Source organism: Heterodontus francisci, chromosome 47 (assembly GCF_036365525.1).
Source record: "Heterodontus francisci isolate sHetFra1 chromosome 47, sHetFra1.hap1, whole genome shotgun sequence".
In the NCBI taxonomy this organism is placed as follows: domain Eukaryota; kingdom Metazoa; phylum Chordata; class Chondrichthyes; order Heterodontiformes; family Heterodontidae; genus Heterodontus; species Heterodontus francisci.
Window position 1 is genome coordinate 2,974,105 of NC_090417.1, and position 24,147 is coordinate 2,998,251.

General features: G+C 50.7%; 1 protein-coding gene and 1 pseudogene across 3 annotated transcripts in view; both read right to left on the minus strand.

The window, feature by feature from the left end:
• Positions 1-845: 845 nt before the first annotated feature.
• Positions 846-1,968, minus strand: LOC137357217 (large ribosomal subunit protein uL23-like; annotated as a pseudogene).
• A 442-nt stretch (positions 1,969-2,410) lies between these two features.
• Positions 2,411-24,147, minus strand: part of LOC137357216 (tumor necrosis factor receptor superfamily member 10B-like) — a 28,767-nt gene continuing 7,030 nt past the window's right edge. Inside the window, exons 2-11 of one of the 3 annotated variants that reach the window (XM_068023375.1) lie at positions 21,300-21,528; positions 20,325-20,456; positions 18,351-18,465; positions 10,057-10,151; positions 9,860-9,976; positions 9,127-9,174; positions 7,996-8,036; positions 5,253-5,642; positions 4,102-4,150; positions 2,411-2,709 (exon numbers count right to left, since the gene is read on the minus strand). In XM_068023375.1, coding sequence (XP_067879476.1) covers positions 2,423-2,709; positions 4,102-4,150; positions 5,253-5,642; positions 7,996-8,036; positions 9,127-9,174; positions 9,860-9,976; positions 10,057-10,151; positions 18,351-18,465; positions 20,325-20,456; positions 21,300-21,528 — 1,503 coding nt within the window. In that variant the 3' untranslated portion in view covers positions 2,411-2,422. The remainder of the gene's footprint in view (positions 2,710-4,101; positions 4,151-5,252; positions 5,643-7,995; positions 8,037-9,126; positions 9,175-9,859; positions 9,977-10,056; positions 10,152-18,350; positions 18,466-20,324; positions 20,457-21,299; positions 21,529-24,147) is intronic. The other 2 variants (XM_068023376.1, XM_068023377.1) reach the window with 2 other exon arrangements.

Here is a 24,147-nt window from a genome sequence, read left to right on the forward strand (position 1 = left end):
AGTGCTGGAAAATGGGATTAGAATAGATAGTTGCTTGATGGCCGGCAGGGACACGATGGGCCGAAGGGCCTGTTTCTGTGCTGAAAAACTCTGACTATGACCAACACTCATTATCTGAAGTTGAATTTGTTTAAATTTTCAGACCTATCGTCAGAAACAGTACAGTTGGTTGAAATACAAATTGTGCAACTTTCCATAAACAATTGAACAAAGAACAATCAGGTTATTTTATCATAGATAAAATAGGCAAGAAGGAGGCAATGGTCGTAGACACACTGTACTGCTTTTGAAATGGGATTGGCTCTCTCTCAACTATATCCCCCTCTCTGCTCCACCAGGGTCCCAGCACAGCCCCACCATGTCGAGCTGCAGCTCGTGGCAGAGTCCGATATTGGTTACTCACATCTCATTCTGCTGGCTCCAGAATCAGTGCAGGTAGGCTATCGGTTACACTGAACTCGACATGTGCAACACAGCCAGAAGCACAAACCCCTGGGAAAGACAGACCCAAGTTTATGTACCACCACCGCAGAGTGTCCCAAAACACTTGACAGTCTATTTGAAATGTAGTGTCTGTTGTAAGGAAAACCCAGCAGCCGGATTGCACACTCTTTGGAGTGAGTCTTGAACGCACAAACCTTCTCAGTCAGTGGCAAGAGTGCTCCCCATGGAGGCAGGGCTGACACTCTCCCTCTCGGCACCCAAATTTCTTGGCAAGGTTTAACCTTGACTCGGAACTGCAGCATCCCCCCGCCCTTCGCGATATCTAACTCTGTGGTCACTCCCTGCGTCAGGTCCTTAAAGGAAGGACGGAAGGGGAGACGGCACAGAAAAGGGTCACTTGCCCAAACACAGCTCAGACTTTATTGAAATTAAAAGCTACATAAAGAAATCTACAGCAGGTGCAAAAATCTCCATCTGATTTTAAAATTGCGAAATACAGTACAGCATTATTGAAGTTGTTAAACAACATTCAAGTGAAGAAACAGATTCTCTGAATTGACCTATGAAAACCTGACGTTCCTGAATAGTGTTAGCATATTATTTACAAATGGCAGCTCAATGGGCTTCAGTAGCATGATGTCATTTCTGTGGTAATTCTGTGCAATTCTGTTTCACATTTGTCGTGTTTATATGCAATTGTTAAAATACTAACTGTTTATAGATTATGCTGTATAACCTATATTTTCCATCCTGGCTGCTTTGCTTCCACCCTGTGTGTTCCCCCCAGATTTGCTTTGGAAAATATAGTCACCCCAATGCCACACGCACAGACACATAGTTGCTGTGACCCAGCAGTAGCTCCTTGTCGTGAGCAACAGGCTCACTTGTGGACTGCGGGGAGCTGACATCTGTTTAAGACGCAGTGGGGACTGAAACTGCTGAGCCTTTCTCTCTCCTGGTACAACATCTCTAGGTCGGATGATTACCCCTGGCTCTTTCAGAGACATCAGCATACTCACTTTTTTTTAATTTTAAAATTTTGATATATTTTGAAACCAGTTTAGATAATCTTAGCAACATCCAATGCATCACAGTTTGGGGCTGGACGGACGTATGCTTTTTTTCTCATGGTTGGGTTTTATAAGTGTGTTGACTTTTGCTACATCAATATCATACAGTTTCTTGACAGCCTGTGTAATCTGATGTTTATTGGCCTTGATGTCAACAATGAAAACCAAAGTATTGTTCTCAATTTCCTTCATAGCAGATTCAGTGGTCAGAGGGAACTTAATGATAGCATAATGGTCCAATTTGCTCCTCCAGGGAGCACTCTTTCTGGGGTACTTGAGTTGCTTTCTCCGTCTCAAGAGACTTTGGTCTCCTGAAGGTAGGTGTCGTCCTAATTTTCTTCTGCCTGTGACTATGAACTCCCTTCAAAATAGCCTTCTTGGCCTTAAAGGCCTTGGATTTAGCCTCAGTCTTGGCAGGGACAGCGTCCTCCTTCGTCTTTGGAGCCATCTTAGTGCGGGCTCAAATAAACTGTTGGCCAGCCTTCAAATGACCGCCTGCATTCTGCCACTGGTTACATATCCTATTCTCAACTCTTCACTGGATCAGCCTTTCATACAGTCATTCTGAATAGTGGAATTAAATGAGACTGCTCCGTTTAACAATCTAAAATACCTTAATTAAAACAGAATCAACCACAGCTAAAGCCACGACCTTGTCCATTAACTTATTTCAGTTCTGGTCTGGTGCGTTAAACCTCCATGCTGCGTTGATAATGAATTTGATCTACTGATCAGGAGCACAGAGAGGATACAAAGGAACTGGAGAATTGGCAAGGTTCTGTTGTCCTGTATTTCAGAGTCCAGTTTTAGCTCTGTGCTCAAACTGCAATCAGTCAGTCCTGGCGAGCGGAGGCCTCGTCCATCATTTCTGTCTTTGCTCAAAACATAGGTAAAATCATCCTCAAGGTTCAGTGCTCTTTGGTGTCATTATTAAGCAAGTTTAGGCTTATATTATTTGCAGCAGTGACCAGGTCTATGTCATTTAGAGTCCACAGCAGTGTCCGAACAGAGGCTTTGTTACCAGATTTCTGATGCCAGGTGTGAAGCATCTGATAATTTCCTTCAGTAATATTATTCAGATTATTGCGCTCAGCCTCTGCAATCTCGTTTTCAGTCAGATGAAGTTTCCGCATGAACTCCTTCCACCTTTTGATCGGGACCTCTTTTACAAACAATGGAAAACTTTGCCTCAAGCCTGCAAACAAACCATGAGCAGGTTTAAGATTCACGTTTTCATTTATTCACTTTCCGCTGAGCGACAATTGCATTGGTTCCGAGAAGAGGCATGAAATACGGCCATTGCACAGGACCGCCCTCAGCAACTCGACTCCCAACGCAGCAAAATGACAAGGATCAGGCTGAGGCGAATGACCTCACTGCACTCGAGGGCTGGCAATGGCCCAAAGCTAAGCTGGACACATAAGGAAAGGGTGAGATCAGAGTTAGCCTAGATTGGGGCAGCACAGTGGTGCAGTGGTTAGCACCGCAGCCTCATAGCTCTAGTACTGCCTGTGTGGAGTTTGCAAGTTCTCCCTGTGACCGTGTGGGTTTCCTCCCACAGCCAAAGACTTGCAGGTTGATAGGTAAATTGGCCATTGTAAATTACCCCTAGTGTAGGTAGGTGGTAGAATGGTGGGTATGTGGTAGAGAATATGGGGTTAATGTAGAAGTAGTATAAATGGGTGGTTGTTGGTCGGCACAGACTCGGTGGGCCGAAGGGCCTGTTTCAGTGCTGTATCTCTAAATAAATAAAATAAATCAGGGGAAAGGGTGTGCAGTAGGACCAGTGCAGATGAATCCAAGCCAGGGCTACAGATCGCTAGCCATGGACCTCTATTGGGCAGGGGAACAGCCCCAGGCCCGAGTGGGTTGTAATGGCCCCCAGTACCCAATAGCCAGCCCTCCTTTTGTAACAGACGGGAATCGAGGCCTGGTATGGCAGGGTAAATCACAGCCTTTGTGGCCACTGACTCACACCCTCTTTTCACTCGCATAAACCTGGATACAAATCCACTGCCAAATAATAGGAATGGGTGTGGGGTTCAGGACCTCCACACGCCCCAGAGCCCCCTCCCACCGCCACAGACTGATGTGAAGAGCAGTAGAGGAGTTAATGACAGCGGGCAGTTACAGAGCGCCTCGATTTGTAGTGAACCATTCCAAGGTGCTTCACAGGAGCATTCTCCAACAAAATTGGCACTGAGCCACTTGAGATATTGGGACAGGTGACCAAAAGCTTGGTCAAAGAGCTTGGTTTTAAGGAGCGTCCTGAAGGAGCAGAGAGGCGGAGAGGTTTAGGGAGGGAATATCAGAGCTTAGAGCCCAGGCAGTTGAAGGCAGAGCAGCCAATAGTGGGGAAATGAAAATCGGGGATGCTCAAGAGGCCAGAATCAGACGAGTGCAGATATCCCCGGAGGTTGTAGAGCTGGAGGAGATGACAAAGATAGAGAGGGGCAAGAGGCATGGAGGCATTTGGAAACAAACTTGAGAGTGTCCTCAGAACTAAAGGGGAAACTAGAAGGAAATTATTTAATTGTAGTTCAAAAACACATAACCAGCAACTTAGATCAATGCTTTAGAAGATTACCTTCGCCATTAGGGAATTCCTTAACCATATGAAAAGGTTGACTATTTCCCTGTAAAAGAAAAGACAAATAGTTTCAAATTAACAGTCTTCCCCTCCAGGCGACCGAGACAAAAGTACAAATCGACCCAGACTGATCGGATGGAGGGGCCCCCCCCCTTGTTTCCTGGTCGTGGGGCTCCTCAATGATGGCAATCCTGAGATTGCCGAGCAGGCACAGAACCCAAAAGCACTGAGCTAGACCCGTTAGCAAAGGCCTGAAGGTGGGCCTTTTGAGAGATGAGAATAAAGGGAGAGATGCTGCTCTTGAATTTGGAGCTGCAAACCATGCAGGAGCTGCCCAGGGAGGACTGGAAATAATCCAGTCCCAGAACCAACCAGGGCATAAAACGCAAGTCACTAACAAAATGGCTTAACTTCGACATCAACTCGACTTTCCTGCAGATCCCCATATCCCTCGATTCCCTTCACTCTCAGTCTTGAATATGCTCATTGACGGAACATCCACAGCCCTTTGGGGTACAGAATTCCAAAGAATCCCAACCCTCCGAGTGAAAAAGTTTCTCCTCACCTCAGTCCAAAATGGCCGATCTCTTCTTCTGAGACTGTCCCCCGCCAGCAACCAACCACCCCCCCCCCCACTGTCCCCCGCCAGCAACCAACCCCCCCCCCGAGTTCTCGATTCTCCAACCCTATCAAGCCCCGTAATAAATCTTCCACCTCTCACTCTTCTAAACCCCTAAGTGTATAGGCCCATTCTACCGAATATTACCTCATCAGACTGCCCATGCATCCCAGGAATTAGGCTAGTGAACCTTTATTGCACCCTGTCGAAGGCAAGTATGGAGACCAAAACAGGACACACAACTCCAGGTGCAATCTCACCAAAATAAGTGCAGCAAGACTTGCTTACTCGTATACTGCAACCCCATTGAAATTAAGGCTAATATAACACTTGCCTCCCTAAATGCTTGCTGTACCTGCATGTTTACCTTCTGTGATTTATGTACAAGGACACCCAGGTCCCTCGGAATACCAACACTTCCCAGTCTCTCACCATTTTAAACATATTCTGCTTTTACCCAGCGAGGATACTTCCTAAAAGGAGCAGAGAGGTAAGCATTAGGATGGAATGATTTGTATTGGGGACTTACCGTGGGTTTATAAGGAGGCTGCAGCTGACTTGGAGTGCTGCAAGTTTCCACAGAAGGACTTCCTGAGCAGATGGCACCTCTTGTCTCATTGCCTGTCGTTTCACAGTTATTTGACATGTTTAGGCTCAAGCCACTTGTCAGATCATCGGGATCAGCCAGTTCAGTTTGCGCCATTAAAGGGTCAACCGTTGGTGACCTGGTTCCAATTCTGCCATGACGTGGGCTCTGCACGGTGGTTTCATCTTGACATTCTGCTGAAGCTTCGGGGCTGTTCTGAAGCAAAGCCACCCTCTCGTTCCGAGCTTCATGAACATCACTGTCCATTCTTTCATTGCCTGCATTCTCAGCTGCTCCCCCTCCTCCAGATGTGGCAGTCCAGCTTTCATTAACCTGCAAGGAAAAGATAGGCCTGGGCTCAAATTGGACCACCAAACAATTGGTCACATTTCCCCATTGATCAGGGATTATTCGAGCAATGGTTTTGAAAGGAAGTTGGATGGACACTTGAGGGAAATAAACTTGCAGGGCTACAGGGATAGAGTGGGACTGACGGGATTGCTCTACAGAGAGCTGGCATGAACTCGATGGGCCGAATGGCCTCATTCTATGCCATAATGACTCTACTAGCTGAAGGTTTACAGCAGCTCTTTGTGGAATATGGATACAGTTTATAACAGGTGGCCCCTTTGGCAAATGACACCAAAAGCAGAGCTCTGTTCATAAAATTGTGCATTGTGTGATGAAGGGGAGGTGGCACAGCTGACTGCTACTTTAAGGGAGTTGAGAGTTGAGGAACTAATTGGGAAGAATTAAAGTTGGTGTTTGTTGCTGTGAGATGCAGAATTGGGAATGAACAACAGTGAACTGATCCTTCGCTGGAATACAGGAAGTATGTGCCCCCCCTGAGCCTGCCCTTAAGGACAGGACAGAATCAAGCAGAAAGGATGTTTGTTAACTTCTTGATGCCTGCCATCATCTTTGTTCCTCTGTCTGAGGGTGAAATATCTGCATAGCCAATGCTAAATATCACACCATCTTTTGAAACAGTACATCAGTCTTTTCTGATGACTTTAAAGTTCCCAGGAAGCACCTTGTGACTTATGAGAACCCTTCCTAAATCCCAGGTCTGTTCCACTGAATATGACCTTTCCCTTGTGTATAACTACTGAACTTGCACAATTCCTGCAAGACACCCAAAGCATTGCAGTGGGGAGCCCCTTACTCTCTCCCACGATCAAGTAACGTAAGAAATAGGGGCTGGGGGAGGCCATTCAGCCCCTCAAACCTGCTCCGCCATTCAATATCATGGCTGATCTTCTATATCAACCCCACCTTCCCACCATGTCCTTGATTCCCTTAGTGCTTTAAAGCCCTCTGGGTTAGAGAATTATCAACCCTCTGAGTGAAGAAACCCTTCCTTGACTCAGTCCAAAATTCTGAGACTGTGATTCCCCTAGTTCTAGACTCTTCAGCCAGGGAAACAGCCTCTCCGCATTTACCCTGTTAAACCCCCTCAGAATATTAATTAAATTAAAAGCAAAATGCTGCAGATGTTGGAAATATGAAATAAAAACAAGAAATGCTGGAAATACTCAGCAGGTCTGGCAGCATCTGTGGAGAGAGAGAAGCAGAGTTAACGTTTCAGGTCAGTGACCCTTCATCACAACTGGCAAATATTAGAAATGTAATCGGTTTTAAGCAAATAAAGCGGGGGTGGGGCAAGAGGTAACAAAAGGGAAGGTGTTGATCGGACAGAGGGTCACAGAGAATAACTGACCAGAAGGTCATGGAGCAAAGGCAAACGGTATGTTAATGGTGTGTTGAAAGACAAAGCGTTAGTACAGAGAGGGTGTTAATTGACAGAAAATTGAACAGCCCTGGCCCAAAGCACAAACATGAAAAAAATAGTGGACAGGCACATGGTAAGAAAAATGAATCAGAATCTTGTACCTTTCAATGAAATCACTACTCATTCTGCTAAATTCCAGGGAACATAGGCCCCCTGTGCTTTGAGGATCTATCCTGGCCCTAAGTAGCAACAATACAACAGCCCATCCAAAAGGCCTGCTACCCAACCCGGACCCGATGACGTGTCGGGTTCGGGTCGTGTCGCTCTTCCGGATTTGTCTTTCGGGGTCGGGTCGAACACACGAAGTAAGTATTGCATTTTGCTATGCTGGGAAGTGTCAAAAGTTGAAAAACCCACCTGAGCTGGGAGTCCGGGACGTCAAGGAGGGGACCTCTGAGTCTGTGCAGTGAGCAGGTGAGTGTCTCGATGATGTCATCACGCTCATGCTGCACCTTCCTGAAGATGGGGAGTCGCATGCTAAGAAAAGGGAACATTCCGGTGGTCGGGTCGGGGGCGGGAAAAAAAATGGAGGGATTCTGGCCGGTTTGGGCCCGGGTCCGATGTGGTTCTGTTGGGTCGGGGTCGGGTTTTTCTTTTCCTGACCTGAGCAGGCCTTTAGCCCACCCATCTGTCCCCAGTGTAACAACCCAGAACAGAAGAGAAAATGCAAATAGAGGAAAACTACCGGCTTCTTAAATCCCGAGTGGTGAGTTTGTGAAAGTGGAGATTTTTCTGGGGCATGTCCTGGCTTGTCCTCAACTGCAGTTTGAGTTACTGCAGCCCAGCTCCATATCATATACCTCGAAGTTGCTAGAATTAAACATGACTGATTCGGGTGCTAAAACAATGTGAGAGACTCAGGTCCTGTCACAAGGACGTTAACTCTTTACTCACCGCTGAAAGAGGCCCTCCCGGCAAAGCGTCACCTCTAGAACCTGTAAAATATTGACAGTGACCTGTGACAGTCTGTGTGACACTCCCTCCTGCACTGTCTCAGTGACCTGTGACTCTCTGATTGTGTGACACTCCCTCCCGCACTGTCTCAGTGACCTGTGACAGTCTGATTGTGTGACACTCCCTTCCGCACTGTCGCAGTGACCTGTGACGGTCTGATTGTGTGACACTCCCTTCCGCACTGTCTCAGTGACCTGTGACGGTCTGATAGTGCGGGAGGGGGTGTCACACAATCAGACCGTCACAGGTCACTGCGACAGTGTGGGAGGGGGTGTCACACAGTCGCAGTGACCTGTGACCGTTTGATTGTGTGACACCCTCCCGCACTGTCGCAGTGACCTGTGACGGTCTGATTGTGTGACACCCTCCCGCACTGTCGCAGTGACCTGTGACGGTCTGATTGTGTGACACCCCTCCGCACTGTCGCAGTGACCTGTGACGGTCTGATTGTGTGACACTCCCTCCTGCACTGTCTCAGTGACCTGTGACTCTCTGATTGTGTGACACTCCCTCCCGCACTGTCTCAGTGACCTGTGACAGTCTGATTGTGTGACACTCCCTTCCGCACTGTCGCAGTGACCTGTGACGGTCTGATTGTGTGACACTCCCTTCCGCACTGTCGCAGTGACCTGTGACGGTCTGATTGTGTGACACCCCTCCGCACTGTCGCAGTGACCTGTGACGGTCTGATTGTGTGACACCCCTCCGCACTGTCGCAGTGACCTGTGACCGTCTGTGTGACACCCCTCCGCACTGTCGCAGTGACCTGTGACCGTCTGTGTGACACCCCTCCGCACTGTCGCAGTGACCTGTGACTGTCTGTGTGACACCCCTCCGCACTGTCGCAGTGACCTGTGAGGCTGATTGTGTGACACCCCTCCACACTGTCGCAGTGACCTGTGACAGTCTGACTGTGTGACACCCCCCCACACAGTCGCAGTGACCTGTGACAGTCTGACTGTGTGACAGCCCCCCACACTGTCGCAGTGACCTGTGACAGTCTGACTGTGTGACACCCCCTTCGCTTCATAGCCCTGTGATATTCTTGCATTGTCCTCTCTTCCTGCTTACCTGTAGAGTCTGTTCTGTGCAGCCACATGTTGCCCTTCAAATGGGTCACTGCAAGGAATAAATCAGAGTTGCAACCAGAACAATATGATTCCTATTAAACGCAAGACCAGAATGTCGTGTGTTCAAGAGAATTGAGCACAAAATCTAGGCTGACACTTCTGTACAGTGCTGTGGGAAGGTCGCACTGCCGGAGACGTCAACTCAGGGAGTGCCGCGCTGTCAGAAGAACAGTACAGAGGGAGCACCGGACTGTCGGAGGGGCCGTCTTTCAAATGAGATGTTAAACTGAAGCCCCATTTGCCCTGTCAGGCAGGTGTAAAAGATTCCACGCCACTATTTCAAAGATTGGTGTTCTCCCGTGTGTCCTGGCCAGTATTTGCTAATGACTAGTCATTTATCAGATTGCTGTTTGTGGGGTGCTGCTATGTCGAACTTAGCATGACCGAGCTTCAAACATTTGTCATTGGTTGTAAAGTCCTTTGGAACATCCTGAGGAGTTACTCTGAGACAGGGATTTTGCAAAGAGTGGTTTGGAGGCTGTAACTCCAGCTCTTGCAAATGAAGTAAATCCAGGGACATTGACACAGCCAGGGCCCAGCCGGTATCAAGAGGTGGGAGGCTCGGGACTGTGTTGACCAGACCCGGCCTACACCACCTCCCTCAGTTACTGGGACAGACAGAGCAGAGACAGGGAACAACTCATGAATTATAATCAATAAATTGGCATACGCACCGCAACACTGGTAACTTTGGCGTGTGCGCCCTGTCTTCTGGCAGTACAATAGACCGAAACACAGACCAGTCAGCAAAATAAGCCCCAACACAATGATACCTGAAAGGATAGGAGATTCTAATCATTAACACAAAGGTCATTGAAGTAAAATATCTGAACTTCTTTTACAGAAACATGCAGTATTTAAAAACACTCACCTCCCAATAGACCTGTGTCAAGCAATTCTGTCCTTCCACACACACTATCTGATGTTGGAGAACATGCCACTTCAACAGTCTGACCTTCTGTACAGCTAGAAAATCAGAGCAAATCACAAGAATATTCAAACTAATAGCAAAAGTCTTATCACAAAATCTAACCCGTACTGTACCTGCCTTGGAAGTGTTTGGAGCTTTAGAAACAGAAAAATAGCAGGAGTAGGCCATTTGGCCCTTCGAGCCTGCTCACCCGTTCAATACGATCATGGCTGATCATCCAAACTCAGTAATCTGCTTTCTCCCATTAGCCGTGAGAACTATATCTAACTCTTTCTTGAATATATTTAATGATTTGGCCTCAGCTGCTTTCTGTGATAGAGAATTCCACAGGTTCACCACTTTCGAGGTGAAGAAATCTCTCCTCATCTCAGTCCTAAATGGCTTAGCCCTTATCCTTAGACTGTGACCCCTGGTCCTGGACTCCCCCGTCATCGGGAACATCCTTCCTGCATCTAGTCTGTCCAGTCCTATTAGAATTTTGTAGGTTTCTATGAGATCCCCTCTCGTTCTTCTAAACTTCAGGCAATACAAGCCTAATCGACCCAATCTCTCTTCATACGTCAGTCCTGCCATCCCAGGAATCAGTCTGGTGAACCTTCGCTGCACTCCCTCCATAGCAAGAACATCCTTCCTCAGATAAGGAGACCAAAACTGCACACAATATTCCAGATGTGGTCTCACCAAGGCCTTGTATAATTGCAGCAAGACATCTTTGCTGCTGTACTCAAATCCTCTCGCTATGAAGGCCGACATACCATTTGCTTTCTTAACTGCCTGCTGCACCTGCATGCTTACTTTCAGCGACTGGTGCACAAGGACATCCAGGTCTCGCTGCACCTCCCCTTTTCCCAATCTATCATCGTTCAGATAATCTGCCTTTTTGTTCTTGCCACCAAAATGGATAACCTCTCATTTATTATACTTCATCCACCATGTATTTGCCCACTCATTCAACCTGTCCAAATCACACTTGAGCTTCTCTGTATCATCCTCACAGTTCACACTCCCACCCAGCTTTCTGTCATCTGCAAACCTGGATATATAACATTTAATTCCCTCATCTATATCATTAATATATATTGTGAATAGCTGGGGTCCAAGCACTGATCCCTGCAGTACCCCACTAGTCACTGCCTGCCACTCAGAAAAGACCTGTTTATTCCTACTCTTTGTTTCCTGTCTGCCAACCCCCAATCCCATGTGCTTTCATTTTGCATGCTAATTTCTTATGTGGGACCTTATCCAAAGCCTTCTGAAAGTCCAAATACACCACATCCGCTGGTTCTCCCTTGTCTATTCTACTCATTACATCCTCAAAAAATTCCAGTAGATTTGTCAAGCATGATTTCCCTTTCATAAATCCATGCTGACTTTGTCCAATCCTGTCATTGTTTTCCAAGTGCTCTACTGTTACATCTTTTATAATGGACTCTAACATTTTCCCCACTACTGATGTCAGGCTAACCAGTCTCTAATTCCCTGTTTTCTCTCTACGTCCCTGCGGTGCCCACCGGTCGCGGAAGTCCTCGAGTACCGGCAGACACTGAATGCTCCTTCTCCAGGGACACCCGGGCGCGAACGTAACCGCGGAAGAGGGGCAGGCAATCAGGGAGGACGGAACCCCCAATGGCCCGCTGCCTGGACCTGTGAATTGCCACCTTGGCCAGGCCCAGGAGCAGACAGACGAGGAGATCCTCCTCCCGTCCCACGCCCCTCCGCACCAGCTGCCCAAAGATCAGGAGCATGGGATTGAAATGCAGCCAGAACTTGAGGAGCAGCCCCTTCAAATACTCAGACGGGCTGCAACCTCGCACACTCCATAAAAACATGGAACATGGACTCGTCCAGGCCGCAGAAAGTACAGGCGGCCTGGGAGTCTGTAAACCTACTTAAAAGTCTATTGCAGGGGACTGCCCTGTGCAACACCCTCCACCCCAGGTCCCCGATGTAAAGGGGGAAGACTCCCGCGTAGGCAGACCTCCATCGGCGTTTCCCCTCGCCGCCAGATGGCAACGCGGACCGCCAGGGCGTGTCCGGCCGGCTGACTAGGGCGAGGAAGTGGAGAGTGTGCAGGAGCAGCACGTACAGGAAACCCTTCCGCGCCGATTGGAATGGCACGGAGGGCATTTCCGAGAGGCGGCTCGGGTTGTGCGGGACTGGCTCCCGAGGAGGGTTTCGGGGCCTGGGTCCGATGAGCAGTTCTGGCCGAGCGGGGGTCAGCTCGGCTGGGAGCGCTCCGCACTCCCGAGCCCCTTTGCCACCCGCAGTGAGGGGCTTCCCGGGGGTTTTGACTACTCCTCCGCCCGCCGGACCGTCCCCAGCCCGGACAGCCAAGGCGCTCTCCTCCGCCGGCAGGGGAGCGCCCTGACTGGAGGCGACCATGTTCCAGACTTGGAATAGAGCCCGGTAAAAGACAGGCAACTCCCTCAAAGAGGCGCGGCTAACTGACTCCGCTGGGAGCTGTGTGTCGTCTTGAAGGCAGTGACACTGGCGGAAAAAATACGTTGCCAGCGCACACCATCTGGGAGGATGCTCAATGTACATGTATCTCTGCAGGGTCCGAAGGCGGAGAGTCGCAGCCTGGGTGCGGACGCACACCAGCGACTGGCCGCCCACCTCAATCGGGAAACTCAGGACCGTGGCAGAGACCCAGTGTTTCCTCTTGCCCCAGAAGAAATCGACGAGTTTCGTCTGGATCTTGATGGCAAATACAGGGGGCGGGGCCAAAGTGACCAACCGGTACCACAGCATGGAGGCCACCAGTTGGTTTATGACCAGCACTTGGCCCCTGTAGGAAAGCACTCGGAACAGTCCTGTCCAGCGCCCCAGCTGAGAGGTGACTTTCGCCTCCAACTCCTGCCAGTTTGCCGGCCAGGCTTCCTCAGCGGGGCTAAGGTGGACTCCCAGATAGAGGAGGTGCGTGGTGCTCCACGCAAAAGGTGTCATCTCCTCCGGCAGGGAGTCCACCTGCCACTGGCCCACCAGGAGTCTGGAACATTTCTCCCAATTGATCCTCGCGGAGGACGCGGCCAAAAAGGTCTGCTGGCAGTTGCGCATCTTCCGCAAGTCAACGGGATCTGTGACCGCGAGGAGCTCGTAGTCGGCGTAAGCCAAGAGGACGACCCGCATGGCCGGCTCGCGCAGAGCCAATCCCGTCAACCTCCTGTGAAGCAGGCACAGGAAGGGCTCCATGCAGATGGTATACAATTGGCCGGACATGGGGCATCCCTGATGCACTCCTCTCCCAAAGCGAAGGGGCGCCGTCAAGGACCCGTTAACTTTGACTAGACACTCTGCAGCGGCGTATAAAAGTCGGACCCAGGCCACGAAATGCGGCCTGAGTCCAAAAGCCCGAAAAGGTATTCGTGATCCCCCCCCTGTCGAACGCCTTCTCCTGAGCGAGGGAGAGGAAGGCGACCGACTGACCAGTCCTCTGGGAAAGATGGATCAGGTCCCGGACCAGGTGGATGTTGTCCTGGATGGACCGGCCCGGGACCGTGTAGGACTGGTCGGGGTGGATCATGTGGGCCAGCACGGAGCCCAGGCGGGTAGACATAGCCCGGGCAAAGATCTTATAATCCGTGCTGAGGAGGGAGACCGGACGCCAGTTTTTAAGCAGGCGGAGATCGCCCCTCTTCGGCAGCAGGACGATGACTGCCCTGCGCCACGAGAGGGGCATCTCCCCGGTCGCCAGGCTTTCCCCCAGGACCCCTGCGTAATCGTCCCCCAGGATGTCCCAGAACGCCCTGAGGAACTCCACGGTCAGCCCGTCCAGCCCTGGGGATTTGCCGCCAACGCGAGCGGAGCCTCCAATCCTTCGGCGCACTCCAGGCTGACCTGCGGCAGGTCGTCCCACAAAATTCTGCGCGCGTCCTCGCTGGACGGATCCGGAGAGAACAACGCACTATAATAAGCACGGACCAGGAGGCCCATTCCCTCCGGATCCGTGATGGAGGATCCGTTGTCGGCCAGCAGCTCGACGAGCTGCTTAAGAACCCCCCGCCATTTTTCCAGTGAGTAGAAGAAGGGTGAGGCGCGGTCCAAATCTTCCAGAATCTGGATCCGCGACCTCATGTACGCGCCTCGGGACCCTATGAGCTGCAGGTCCCTCAGCGCGCCCTTCTTCTCTTTGTACGCCTGCCACAGAGCCGGGTCCGCGACGGCATGACCGAGGCGGGACTCCAAGTCAAGCACCTCCCTCTCAAGGCGCCCGACCTCGGCTTCCCGCCTCTTGGTCGGCCCCTTCGCGTACTCCTGACAGAAGACGCGGATGTGAGTCTTGCCCACATCCCACCATAGCCTCAAGGAGGGGAAACCCCCCTGCTTCCGTCTCCAGTCGGCCCAGAATCGACAGAACGAGTCCCGAAATCGCTCGTCCTCCAGCAGCCGGTTGTTAAAGTGCCAGTCCGCGGACACCGCCCGCGTGCGGAGCGGAGTGAACTCCGCCCACACCAGGCGGTGGTCCGAGCACGGCACCAGCCGCATGGAGGCCGCCGAAACGCGGGAGACGTACGCCTGCGAAAAGTAGAGGCGGTCGATTCGCGACCCTCCTCCTCCAGACCTCCACGTGAAGGCGCTGGAGTCGGGATGGAGATTCCGCCAGACGTCCACCAAGTTAAGGGAGCTGATCAGTCCCCTCAACTTCTCCACCGACGTTTGGCCGCGCTGGGGACCGGAGCGATCCCCCACCTCGAGGGTGCAGTTAAAATCCCCCCCCCCCCGAGGATGATGCACTCGCCGCTATCGATGGAGCTCAAGAGAGTGGACACTTCTTCAAAGAAGCGCGCTTGCAACGCGCAGGGCCTGGGCGCGTACACGTTCACAAAGTGGAGCGGCACGCTACCCAGGCGAATGGCGAGGTGGAGCAAGCGGCCCGGCACTAGCTCCTTGACCCCCAAGATCTCCAGCTGAAAAGTCAGGGCCAACAAGATAGCCACCCCACTAGAAATCGGGGTGAGGTGACTCATGTAGACCCCACCCTGCCACTCCAGGAGCCAGGTGGCTTCGTCTCCCGAAACGGTGTGGGTTTCCTGCAGAAAGCTCACCACGTATCTCCCTTCCCTGAGGACTGAGAGATTGTGAAATCTGCGGTGAGACCCCCTGCTGCCGTTGATGTTGAGGCTGGCTATGGTTATCTTCATGTCAAAGGTACTTAAAACCCGTCACCAACACCTCACTGTGAGGAGGGAGTGGAAGTGCACCTGGCCTTCCACTCCCCCAGCAACCCATTGAGGAACACATTAAAATGGCGCCTATCAACCAGTTTCACGCCCGCGCGCTTGCCCGCTTTCTTGAGGGCGGCACGGACGGACTGTATGATCACCAGATTCGACCAACGGCCGAGGGCCAGCTGAACCTTATTGCGGCAACCCCTGCAAGCAGCGAGGAAATCCCAGAGTTCCGCCGTGGGGATGAGAGGAGATTCGGTGGGAGGCACGAGGGACTCCACCACCTCACTGGTGAAGGAATAAAGGTCATCCTCCGTGCCCCACACCGAATCCCCATCCTCCTCCGTGTCATCACCGCCAGCGGCCGACACATCCACCACACACTGTGGGGCAGACGTCACGGCTGCGCCAGCTGGTCCCGCCTCCGTCACGATCCCACCCCCAGGATCGATGGCGGAGGAGTCCTCTCTGGGTTCTACTGTGAAACTGGAGCCTGTGGGCGCCAGCAGTTCAGGACCCCCCTCCACCTCCGTCCCCAAGCCAATGAGCGGTCCAGGGAAGACAGAAGTTCCCGACTCCGGAAATCCAGCCGGTGCTGAGACCGGAGGCAGAGAGAGGAGGCCATCTCCCGCTCTGCCAGCACCCACAGGCCCAGCAACAGGGACAACATTTTCAATTGCAATCGGGTCGGGTGTCTCCTGGTCAGTGGAGGACTCCGTCAGGGAGGGCCGACCCTTTGGGGCCCCGCCCTCCCCTCCACTCAGGGCACCCGACCCAGTGGCAGTGGCAGAATGAGCGGCGTCCCCAGGCTCCCCCACCGCAGGCAGGGCTCCACTTACTCCTTCAGGAGGGGCCTCATGTACAGGGGTTTCCCACTCCCCTCCATCCTGAGGAATAGGGAGCTCCTGCCCGGACTTTGTAGCTTTGGTGGTGGTGGTCGGGGAAACCTGGGGACCCGAAACAGGAGACAGCTCCCCTCCAACAGATGGGCCCCGTAACTCAGGGCCCTGTGTTACCTTTTCCTCTTTTTCCCAGTTGGGTGCGGAGGCTCAGAGACCTGCATGTCATCAGAGGCCTCCGCCTCCGCACTCTTTTTTTTTTTTCTCACCCTGGGCCTGAGCCCAGCCCTGGGGCAAGTCGACTCACCGAGATTGGGCTTTGTGCTGAGCTCAGACTCGGGTTGTGTCACGGTGTCCAGGGGACGCGCCTCTCAATGTTTATTTTTCCTTCGCGCCTTCCTTCCACTTGGATGGGCACCCCCCTCCCTGCCGGAGGCCGTGAAAACCACAGCCTCCGGTACCGACTGGTATCTAGTGGAGGTGTAGGGCGGGTGGGAGGAGGTGCAGGGGGGGTGGGAGGAGGTGCAGCGGTGCCACCCTGGGCCGTCGAGTTGGAGTTGGCAGCCAGGGGGTTGGGGCAGTTCTTACGAACATGCCCCACCCCCTTACAGACATGGCACCGCACCCCGTCCAAGGCCCAGAAGACGCGGTAGGCCGTCCCCTGGAACTCTACATTGAAGTGACCCTCTGTAACCTCCTCCCGCACCAGCTGCATGAATAGCTGGCGGCGGAAGGAGTACATGTGCCGGAGGCTGTTCTCCCGAAGACCAAGCGGGACTGGGGTGAGCTCTGTCTTTACCTCCCCCAGATGCTGCAGGTGGGGAAGAAGGAGCTCACCAGGAATGAAGGGTGGGACATTAGATAGAATGACCCTTTGCGCAGTGGCCTCCATGGGGGGGGGGGGGGGGGGAAGGTCCGCTCTGTCCTCAGGAATAACACTGCCTTCCCGTACATTTTAGAGGCTGCAACAATAGCCCAAGGGACGACAACCTCGGCCATTGCTTTCACACATGCCTCTATAGTCATGTTTGGGTGGATGTAGCTCTTGACCCCATGCTTCGATGTTAATAATGCAAACGGTGACGGGGCAACAGGTACAGCTGCAGCAGCATATGCACGGGAGGGCCCCGCCACCGGCGAAGGAGGGCTTGCCATGGGGTCTAAGAGCCACGTCCACCCCCAAGAAACAAAGCAAATTTACGCAGTTGAAACAAAAAACTAACTTTAAACAAAGTGGAGTGGGAGTAGAGGAGGATAGGGGTCGGAAGGTTAAGGAAAAGGGGAGGATAGGTGACTGAGTGGAGGAGGGGAGAGAAAGGCTGAAAAGGATGTTTGTTCCAACTGCCAGTTGGAGCACCTTTATCACAATTAATCCAAAACTGTTTGTTGTCTTCCAGTTGTGGGGGGGGGGGGGCTTCTTCGCTCGGGAAGGCTGGAGCCACCCGGTACTCTCCTCTTCTGATTTTAACAAGAAAGTCTTCACCCGGGCAACTCCAGCTATCCCGAGCAGGCAGTTGGGGTGAGGAGGGAGCTCCCTGTGTGCAAACACCAATACAAATACAGGGGCCCCCTAATGGATTTGGCAGCCCCACCCAAGTCTTCCGGCCTCTTTTCCCTCCCCCAAACAGTTCAAAATTAGAGTCCTTCAGGTGCCCTGACACCCACCAAAACAATTGCAGCCTTCCTCGATTGTTTCAATCCACTCTGCATTCACCTCTCTCCAGTTTCCTCTCTCCACTCTGCTCCCCCTGTTTGCAAGCAGGAAGTGCTCCAAATTGCCCAGCCAATCCCAGCGCTGGACCTGTCCTGTGAGTGTTTGATGGGACAGTGTAGAGGGAGCTTTACTCTGTATCTAACCCTGTACTGTACCTGTCCTGGGAGTGTTTGGAACAGTGTAGGCCTGAGCTGGTCCCAGCCAGCAAAGGCTGAGAGACCACCTACTTTATAGAGTCGGTGAATAAACAGCCAGACTGACTTTTACAGACCAAGATAGAATGAATTTACCAAGGAGACAGTCTCTGCAGCCCTGGGGCACATTGGGTCCCACACTGCCAGAGCAGCCCAGTTCACACAGTCAGCATTTTGGTGAACCTCATCATGGGACTGCGCACAGCAGATGCACAGTTACTTGAGATTAGCAGTAAATTGAAACCAAGATACAGACACCGTGACAATTCCAAGCCCATCACCAAATGCTAATTGCACCACGTGGCCAAATGTTACTCACTCGGTTTTACATCTCTGACACATCTCACAGGGCTGGCTGGGTAAACAGAAGCTTCCTGCTTTACACTGGCACACTGTGTCGTTCCGTGTGGTGCAGTGAGACACCAACCCCTGATCTGTGAAAACATAAAAGATGGCTGGAAATTACCATTCATCCCAATCTGTCCATTGGCTGGGAGAGGCCCAAACCATGAACTGGTCCCTGTTTCTCTCTCTCTCTTGCTGCTTCAACAATGAAAGACAGATTCGCAGGCAAGCTGAGCATAGGCAGGGATGCATGGGGAGAGCAGAGGCCCAGCAGTATGTCAGGCTGGAGCAGAGGAGAGAGAGAAGCCCACCTGCCTGAGCGACTGGCAACAGGAACGTGCAACCCCTGTCCACCCATTTTATCCGGAAGCCCAGAGTAACTGCAATAACAGAAGTGAGTAAAAGTGAAAAACAAAACATTTTTAAATCGGCTGAGGATAGCACTGGGGAATGGGATGAAAAGCAAAGCAGCTTCAGAAAGTTAGCACAGACAGACTGGGCTGAATGGCCATCGATAAAATTCTATAAACTCCAAGCAGCCTCGCCTGCAGGAACCATGGATGGGGCCAGATAGCCTCCAGTTTCCAGGATTATCCTGAGAGGAGATTGAGTAGACTAGGCCTATATTCCCTGGAGTTTTGAAGAATGAGAGGTGATCTCATTCGAACATTTAAAATTCTTGAGGGGCTTGACAAGGTAGACACTAGGAGGATGTTTCCCCTGGCTGGGGAATCGAAAACACGGGGTCACAGTCTCAGAATAAGGGGTCGGCCATTTAGGAATGAGATGAGGAGAAATTTCTTCATTTGGAGGGTTGTGAATCTGTGGAATTCTCTACCCCAGAGAACTGTGGATGCTCAGTTGATTGAGTATATTCAAGACCGAGATGGATAGATTTTTGGGAATTAAGTGATATGGGAAGGTGGAGTTGAGATAGAATATCAGCATGATCATATTGAATGGTGGGGCAGGCTCGAGGGGCTGAATGGCCTACTCCAGCTCCTTTTTAGGTTCTCACAGCTCACCCACTTTCTGCCAAGCTATCAAAAACTTTCACTGTTGCTATTAAACGCTCCTTAAGAAACCTTGACTGGAGGTAACAATCATGAATTCAAACTGAAACCTGCTTTCTTGTTTTTGTTAACCAGTTAAATGCAACCCACAGGGCCTTGAGCCAGGGCACTAAAGTAACATGGAGTTAATGCAAAAAGGTCTCTGGAGGGCACCCAACAGGTCAGATTGCTCTGCTCTTGCTCACTGACTCATCACATCAAAGCAATCCAGCAGAGCATTCTCTCCTGAAGAACAAAGGCTGCCACTTCAACACAGAATGTGTCTGGTCAATGAAGAGGCTGCTGTGCCTCTATCTGTAGCCAACACTTCACTTCACCTCACCTCTCGTAGGTCTGGCAGCGCATGTGAAAGAACGTCCCAAAGCGCTTTACAACAAATTAGCTTCCTTTGAAGTGCAGTCACTATTGTAATGCAGGAAACGCAGCAGTCAATTTGCACACAGCAAGCTCCCACAAACAGCAATGTGATCATGACTGAATAATCTGTTTCCGTGATGTTGAGTGAGATCAGGGAGAACGCCCCTGCTCGCTGTATAGTGACTTTGGGATCTTTTAAGTTCACCAGAGGGGTCAGACAAGGTCTCTGTTTAATGTCATGTCTGAAAGATGGCCCCTCCGGCAGTGCAGCACTCCCTCAGTACTGCACTGGGAGTGTCGGGCTAGATTTTGTGCTCAAGTCTCTCGAGTGGAACTTGAACCCACAACTTTCTGACACAGAGGCGAGGGTGCTACCCACTGAGCTACAGCTGACGATATGTCTTCCTACTGCCCCTACAAAGATGGCACACAAGTGCAGTTTCAGAGAAATGGAGACCAGTGTTGATAGGGAGCCCCAAGGACCAATACAAGAATAGCTTATACCCATGATTTCTTACCTTCTCTACAAGACTTGCAGGTCAGGCACTTGTCCATCCCATTGGGCCATTCGGTATAGTCCTCTCCTTCTACACAAGGAGCACACTTTCCACTGGTGTAAGGCTCCGTACAAGGTTCAGCCACACGGGTTCCTGCAATCAGACACAGGCCAATTAACAACAAACCAGGTAAATAACTACTCACTTGGCCAGTTAAATGGAGCTCTACATTGAAAGACACTCCACAAGGCTGCAAATCACAGCGACAATGAACTTCACTCCTTCATTGTGGATCCCACGGCCCCTGGCAGCTGTACCCAAACTGGGGGCCCTACTGAGCCCCACACACCATGTTGCTCTCAGCCTCAGCTCAATTCTGTGTTGCTTCAATAAAGCTGGACAGCAATCCAGGTAAAAATAGACCAGTTTCCCACACCTGTGTCACCACTCACGTCACCAGTACTGAGGGTGGCGCGCCACACTGTAACAGTAACAAGGAAGATTGTATTTAATCAATGTGAGCACTGAGCTATATATAATAAGCAGGCTCGCTGGGAATGAACTGCACACAGCCTTTGCATAGGGCAGCAGAACCTCCCGATAACCCATTACTAGGCAGCATGGTTGGGTATGGAATATAGACCAGTCCTTCAATTCCTGGGCCTTAGTCATAGCTCTCGGTTGGATTATGACCTACAGTCTGCTGGTGGCAAAAGAAAAATGGTTAACAATTTTACGTTAAACTCATTCAGATCTGGCCAGCATCGGAGCTGCTCTCTGGGAATGGTGTTAGGTCATGTTTGGGCAAGATGAGGGAGCTTTATTCTATCAGCTACCTCACTCCTAACTTTGCATGCTCGATTTAGGCTCCTAACGGGTGTGACAATCCTGAGATCAGGACACTGGATCATGAGCAGCTCCAGGTGTTGGCTCTGCCGTTATACTGGCTGTTGAATACTGCAGGAACAAGGTACAAGCGATAAAATCTAGACCCACCTGCGGGGCATTTTTGACAGTACAGCTTGGATGTGGCTGGGTAATAGTCCACGAGCTGATGGAGGACATCTCGAACGGTGCGATTGCCCTGAGTTAACACATTCCTGTCCTGGTCTCCATGGTCCTCTTCCCCAGCTCGCACCATTCCTCCTTGTGTCGATGATACATTAGTCGCTGGGAGGCCGACCGTGATGTGCTTCTCATGTACAGGTAGCCCTTGAACAAGAACCTAAGCAGACCAAGAATTGTTAACAAAGTGAGGTTGGATGCCTACAACAACTTGCGTTTATATAGCACCAATAATGAAGCAAAACGTCTCACTTCGCAGGAGCATTATCAAACAAAATCTGACAATGAGCCACATAAGGAGATATTAAGGCTGATGACCAAAAGCTTGGTCAAAGAAGTAGGTTTTAAGGAGCATCTTAAAGGAGGAGAGGAAGGCTGGAGAGGCTTTGGGAGGGGATTCCAGAGCTTAGGTCCCAGGCAGCTGAAGGTACGGCCACCAATGGTGGAGCGGTTAAATTCGAGGATGCGTCAGAGGCCAGATTTGGAGGATTTCAGACATCACTGAAGGTTGTAGGCCTGGAGGAAGTTAGAGATAGGGAGCAGGCGAGGCTACAAGAGAGATTTGAACATGAGGATGAGAAGTTCCAAAAAAAAAGGGCACCAGGAATCTGCAGCAGCACCAGGTTAAAACATTGATTCTCACTGAGACAGTTCCTGCCCACCTTTATTTCCGAACAGTTCCTTTAATTCGCCAACCACATTGTGCCTAACTGGGCATGAAAGATGCAAGAAGCTGTTCAGGTGAGTGGGAAAGGCCAAGCCATACTGAAATAAAATCTTGAGAAGAATTTACTTGGTTCCTTTGGAATTTAGCCAGAAGTTACTGAAACTTTAATTGCTGCAGGAGTATTCATGAGCTTGGACTAGTTTAGACAGCTCCATTAACCCTCAGACCCTGAACAGAAAAGCATAATTGCAGATATTGTTGGTTAAGCACAGAAACTGTGGACATTATCATCCTTCCTGTAGAGTTAGGGTAGTATATCAATGGTAAATGTATGTGTGTTATTTTACTGCGCTAATCACTGAATGCAGCTAATGAAGTTTAAAAGGAGGCCCAAAGTGATCTTGTGCTGGACTGGCCCTCAACATCAAAATAGGAGCAAGCCATTCAACCCCTCAAGCCTGCTCTTCCATTCAATTAGTTCATGGCTAATCTGCACCTCAACTCCTCATACAGAACCTGTTGGTAACGTGGGGTTAAATGCCTTTCCAGTCAGCCGTTCGCTCATTCCTCACACCTCCACCTGCACATTAGTCATCAAACCATTGATCGCTGACCTTTGAACTGAGGGAGTGCCGCCTGTGTGCGCAACAGCCCTTCCTACTGAGATTTTCCCCAGAAACTTCGCAATTGTAAACTGCACACCAAACTTGTGTTTTTCCCCACAAGACAGTTGTGTTTTCCCACTTGTTTGCGTGTGTTAGAGCCATTAAAGATTTTCAGGCACACCCATCAGCAACAAAGCAATGCCACTCCTGCTTGTGTCATTCTATTTTGGACGTGGCATTAACTGAGCGGTGGTTTCATGGTCATCCTTATTGAAGTAAAACGGATCGTGGGTTCCATTATTCCCTCCGTGGCCTCAATCCTCAATCCCCCCCCCCCCCGCCCCCCTAGACCTTCTCTGTAACCTCCACCAGCCTTCAAGATCTCTGTGTTCCTCGGTGACAAATTCTGCTCCTGAGAAGAGCCATGGGATGTTTTGCTAGGTTAAAGGCAATAGATAAATGCAAGTTGGTACTCCTGAGATGAGAAAAGCTGCCAGTTGTTAAATTTGTGAAGAGACAGGGCTGAATACTGGACATTAAACGACTTAATCTTTAACTGGAGGAATTTTCCTGGCACACATTCCTGGCATGTGACTCGGTTACATCAGTTGCTTTCCTGTATACACACATTCCGGCAGAGATGATAAGGCAAAGATTCACCGCACCACCCCCCCACCCCCTGACTCTACACTGGCCTTCCATTGGCTGCTCAACTCCAACGTCAACAAGGAGGTGGGGTGGGGGGAGTCAGTGAGAATGAGTTGAGCAGATAAGGGCAGCAGGGTGTGTCCATGTTTGCAGAGATGATGAAATCACAATCATAATTTTGCCATATTAACAGAAACACAATGTTTATAGAACATCTCACAATGAGCTTTTGAAGAGCAATAACTGATGTAGGTAAACACTGCATGCATAATGTGCACAGCAAGATCTCACAACCAGCAATGAGGTTAATGCCCCGTAGTAATAGTTAATCCTCATTTTTTGTGATGTTGGTTGAGGGATAAATATTGGTCAGGAGTTGGTGATCCACCCCGATCAGACCTGTATTGTACCCGGCAGGAAGATCTCTGATAGTCTCGCGCTACTCAGGGATACGATCGCCTATGTACGGGACAGGAGGGTGGACACCTGCCTCATCAGCCTGGACCAAGAAGGCTTTTGACAGGATATCACACACCTACATGATGGACGTGCTTTCCAAAATGGGGTTTGGGGAGGGAATCTGCAATTGGATCAAATTGCTCTACAAAAACATCAGTAGCGCAGTCTCAATCAATGGGTGGGAATCGGAAAGTTTCCCGATCCAATCTGGAATCAGACAGGGCTGTCCTCTCTCCCCGGTCTTGTTTGTTTGCTGTATTGAACCCTTTGCTGAGTCTATTAGGAAGGATGCGAGCATAAGAGGGGTGACAATCCCAGGCAGTGGAGGCACTCAGGTTAAAACCTCCCTGTACATGGATGACGTCGCTGTCTTCTGCTCGGATCCGCTTTTTGTGCGCAG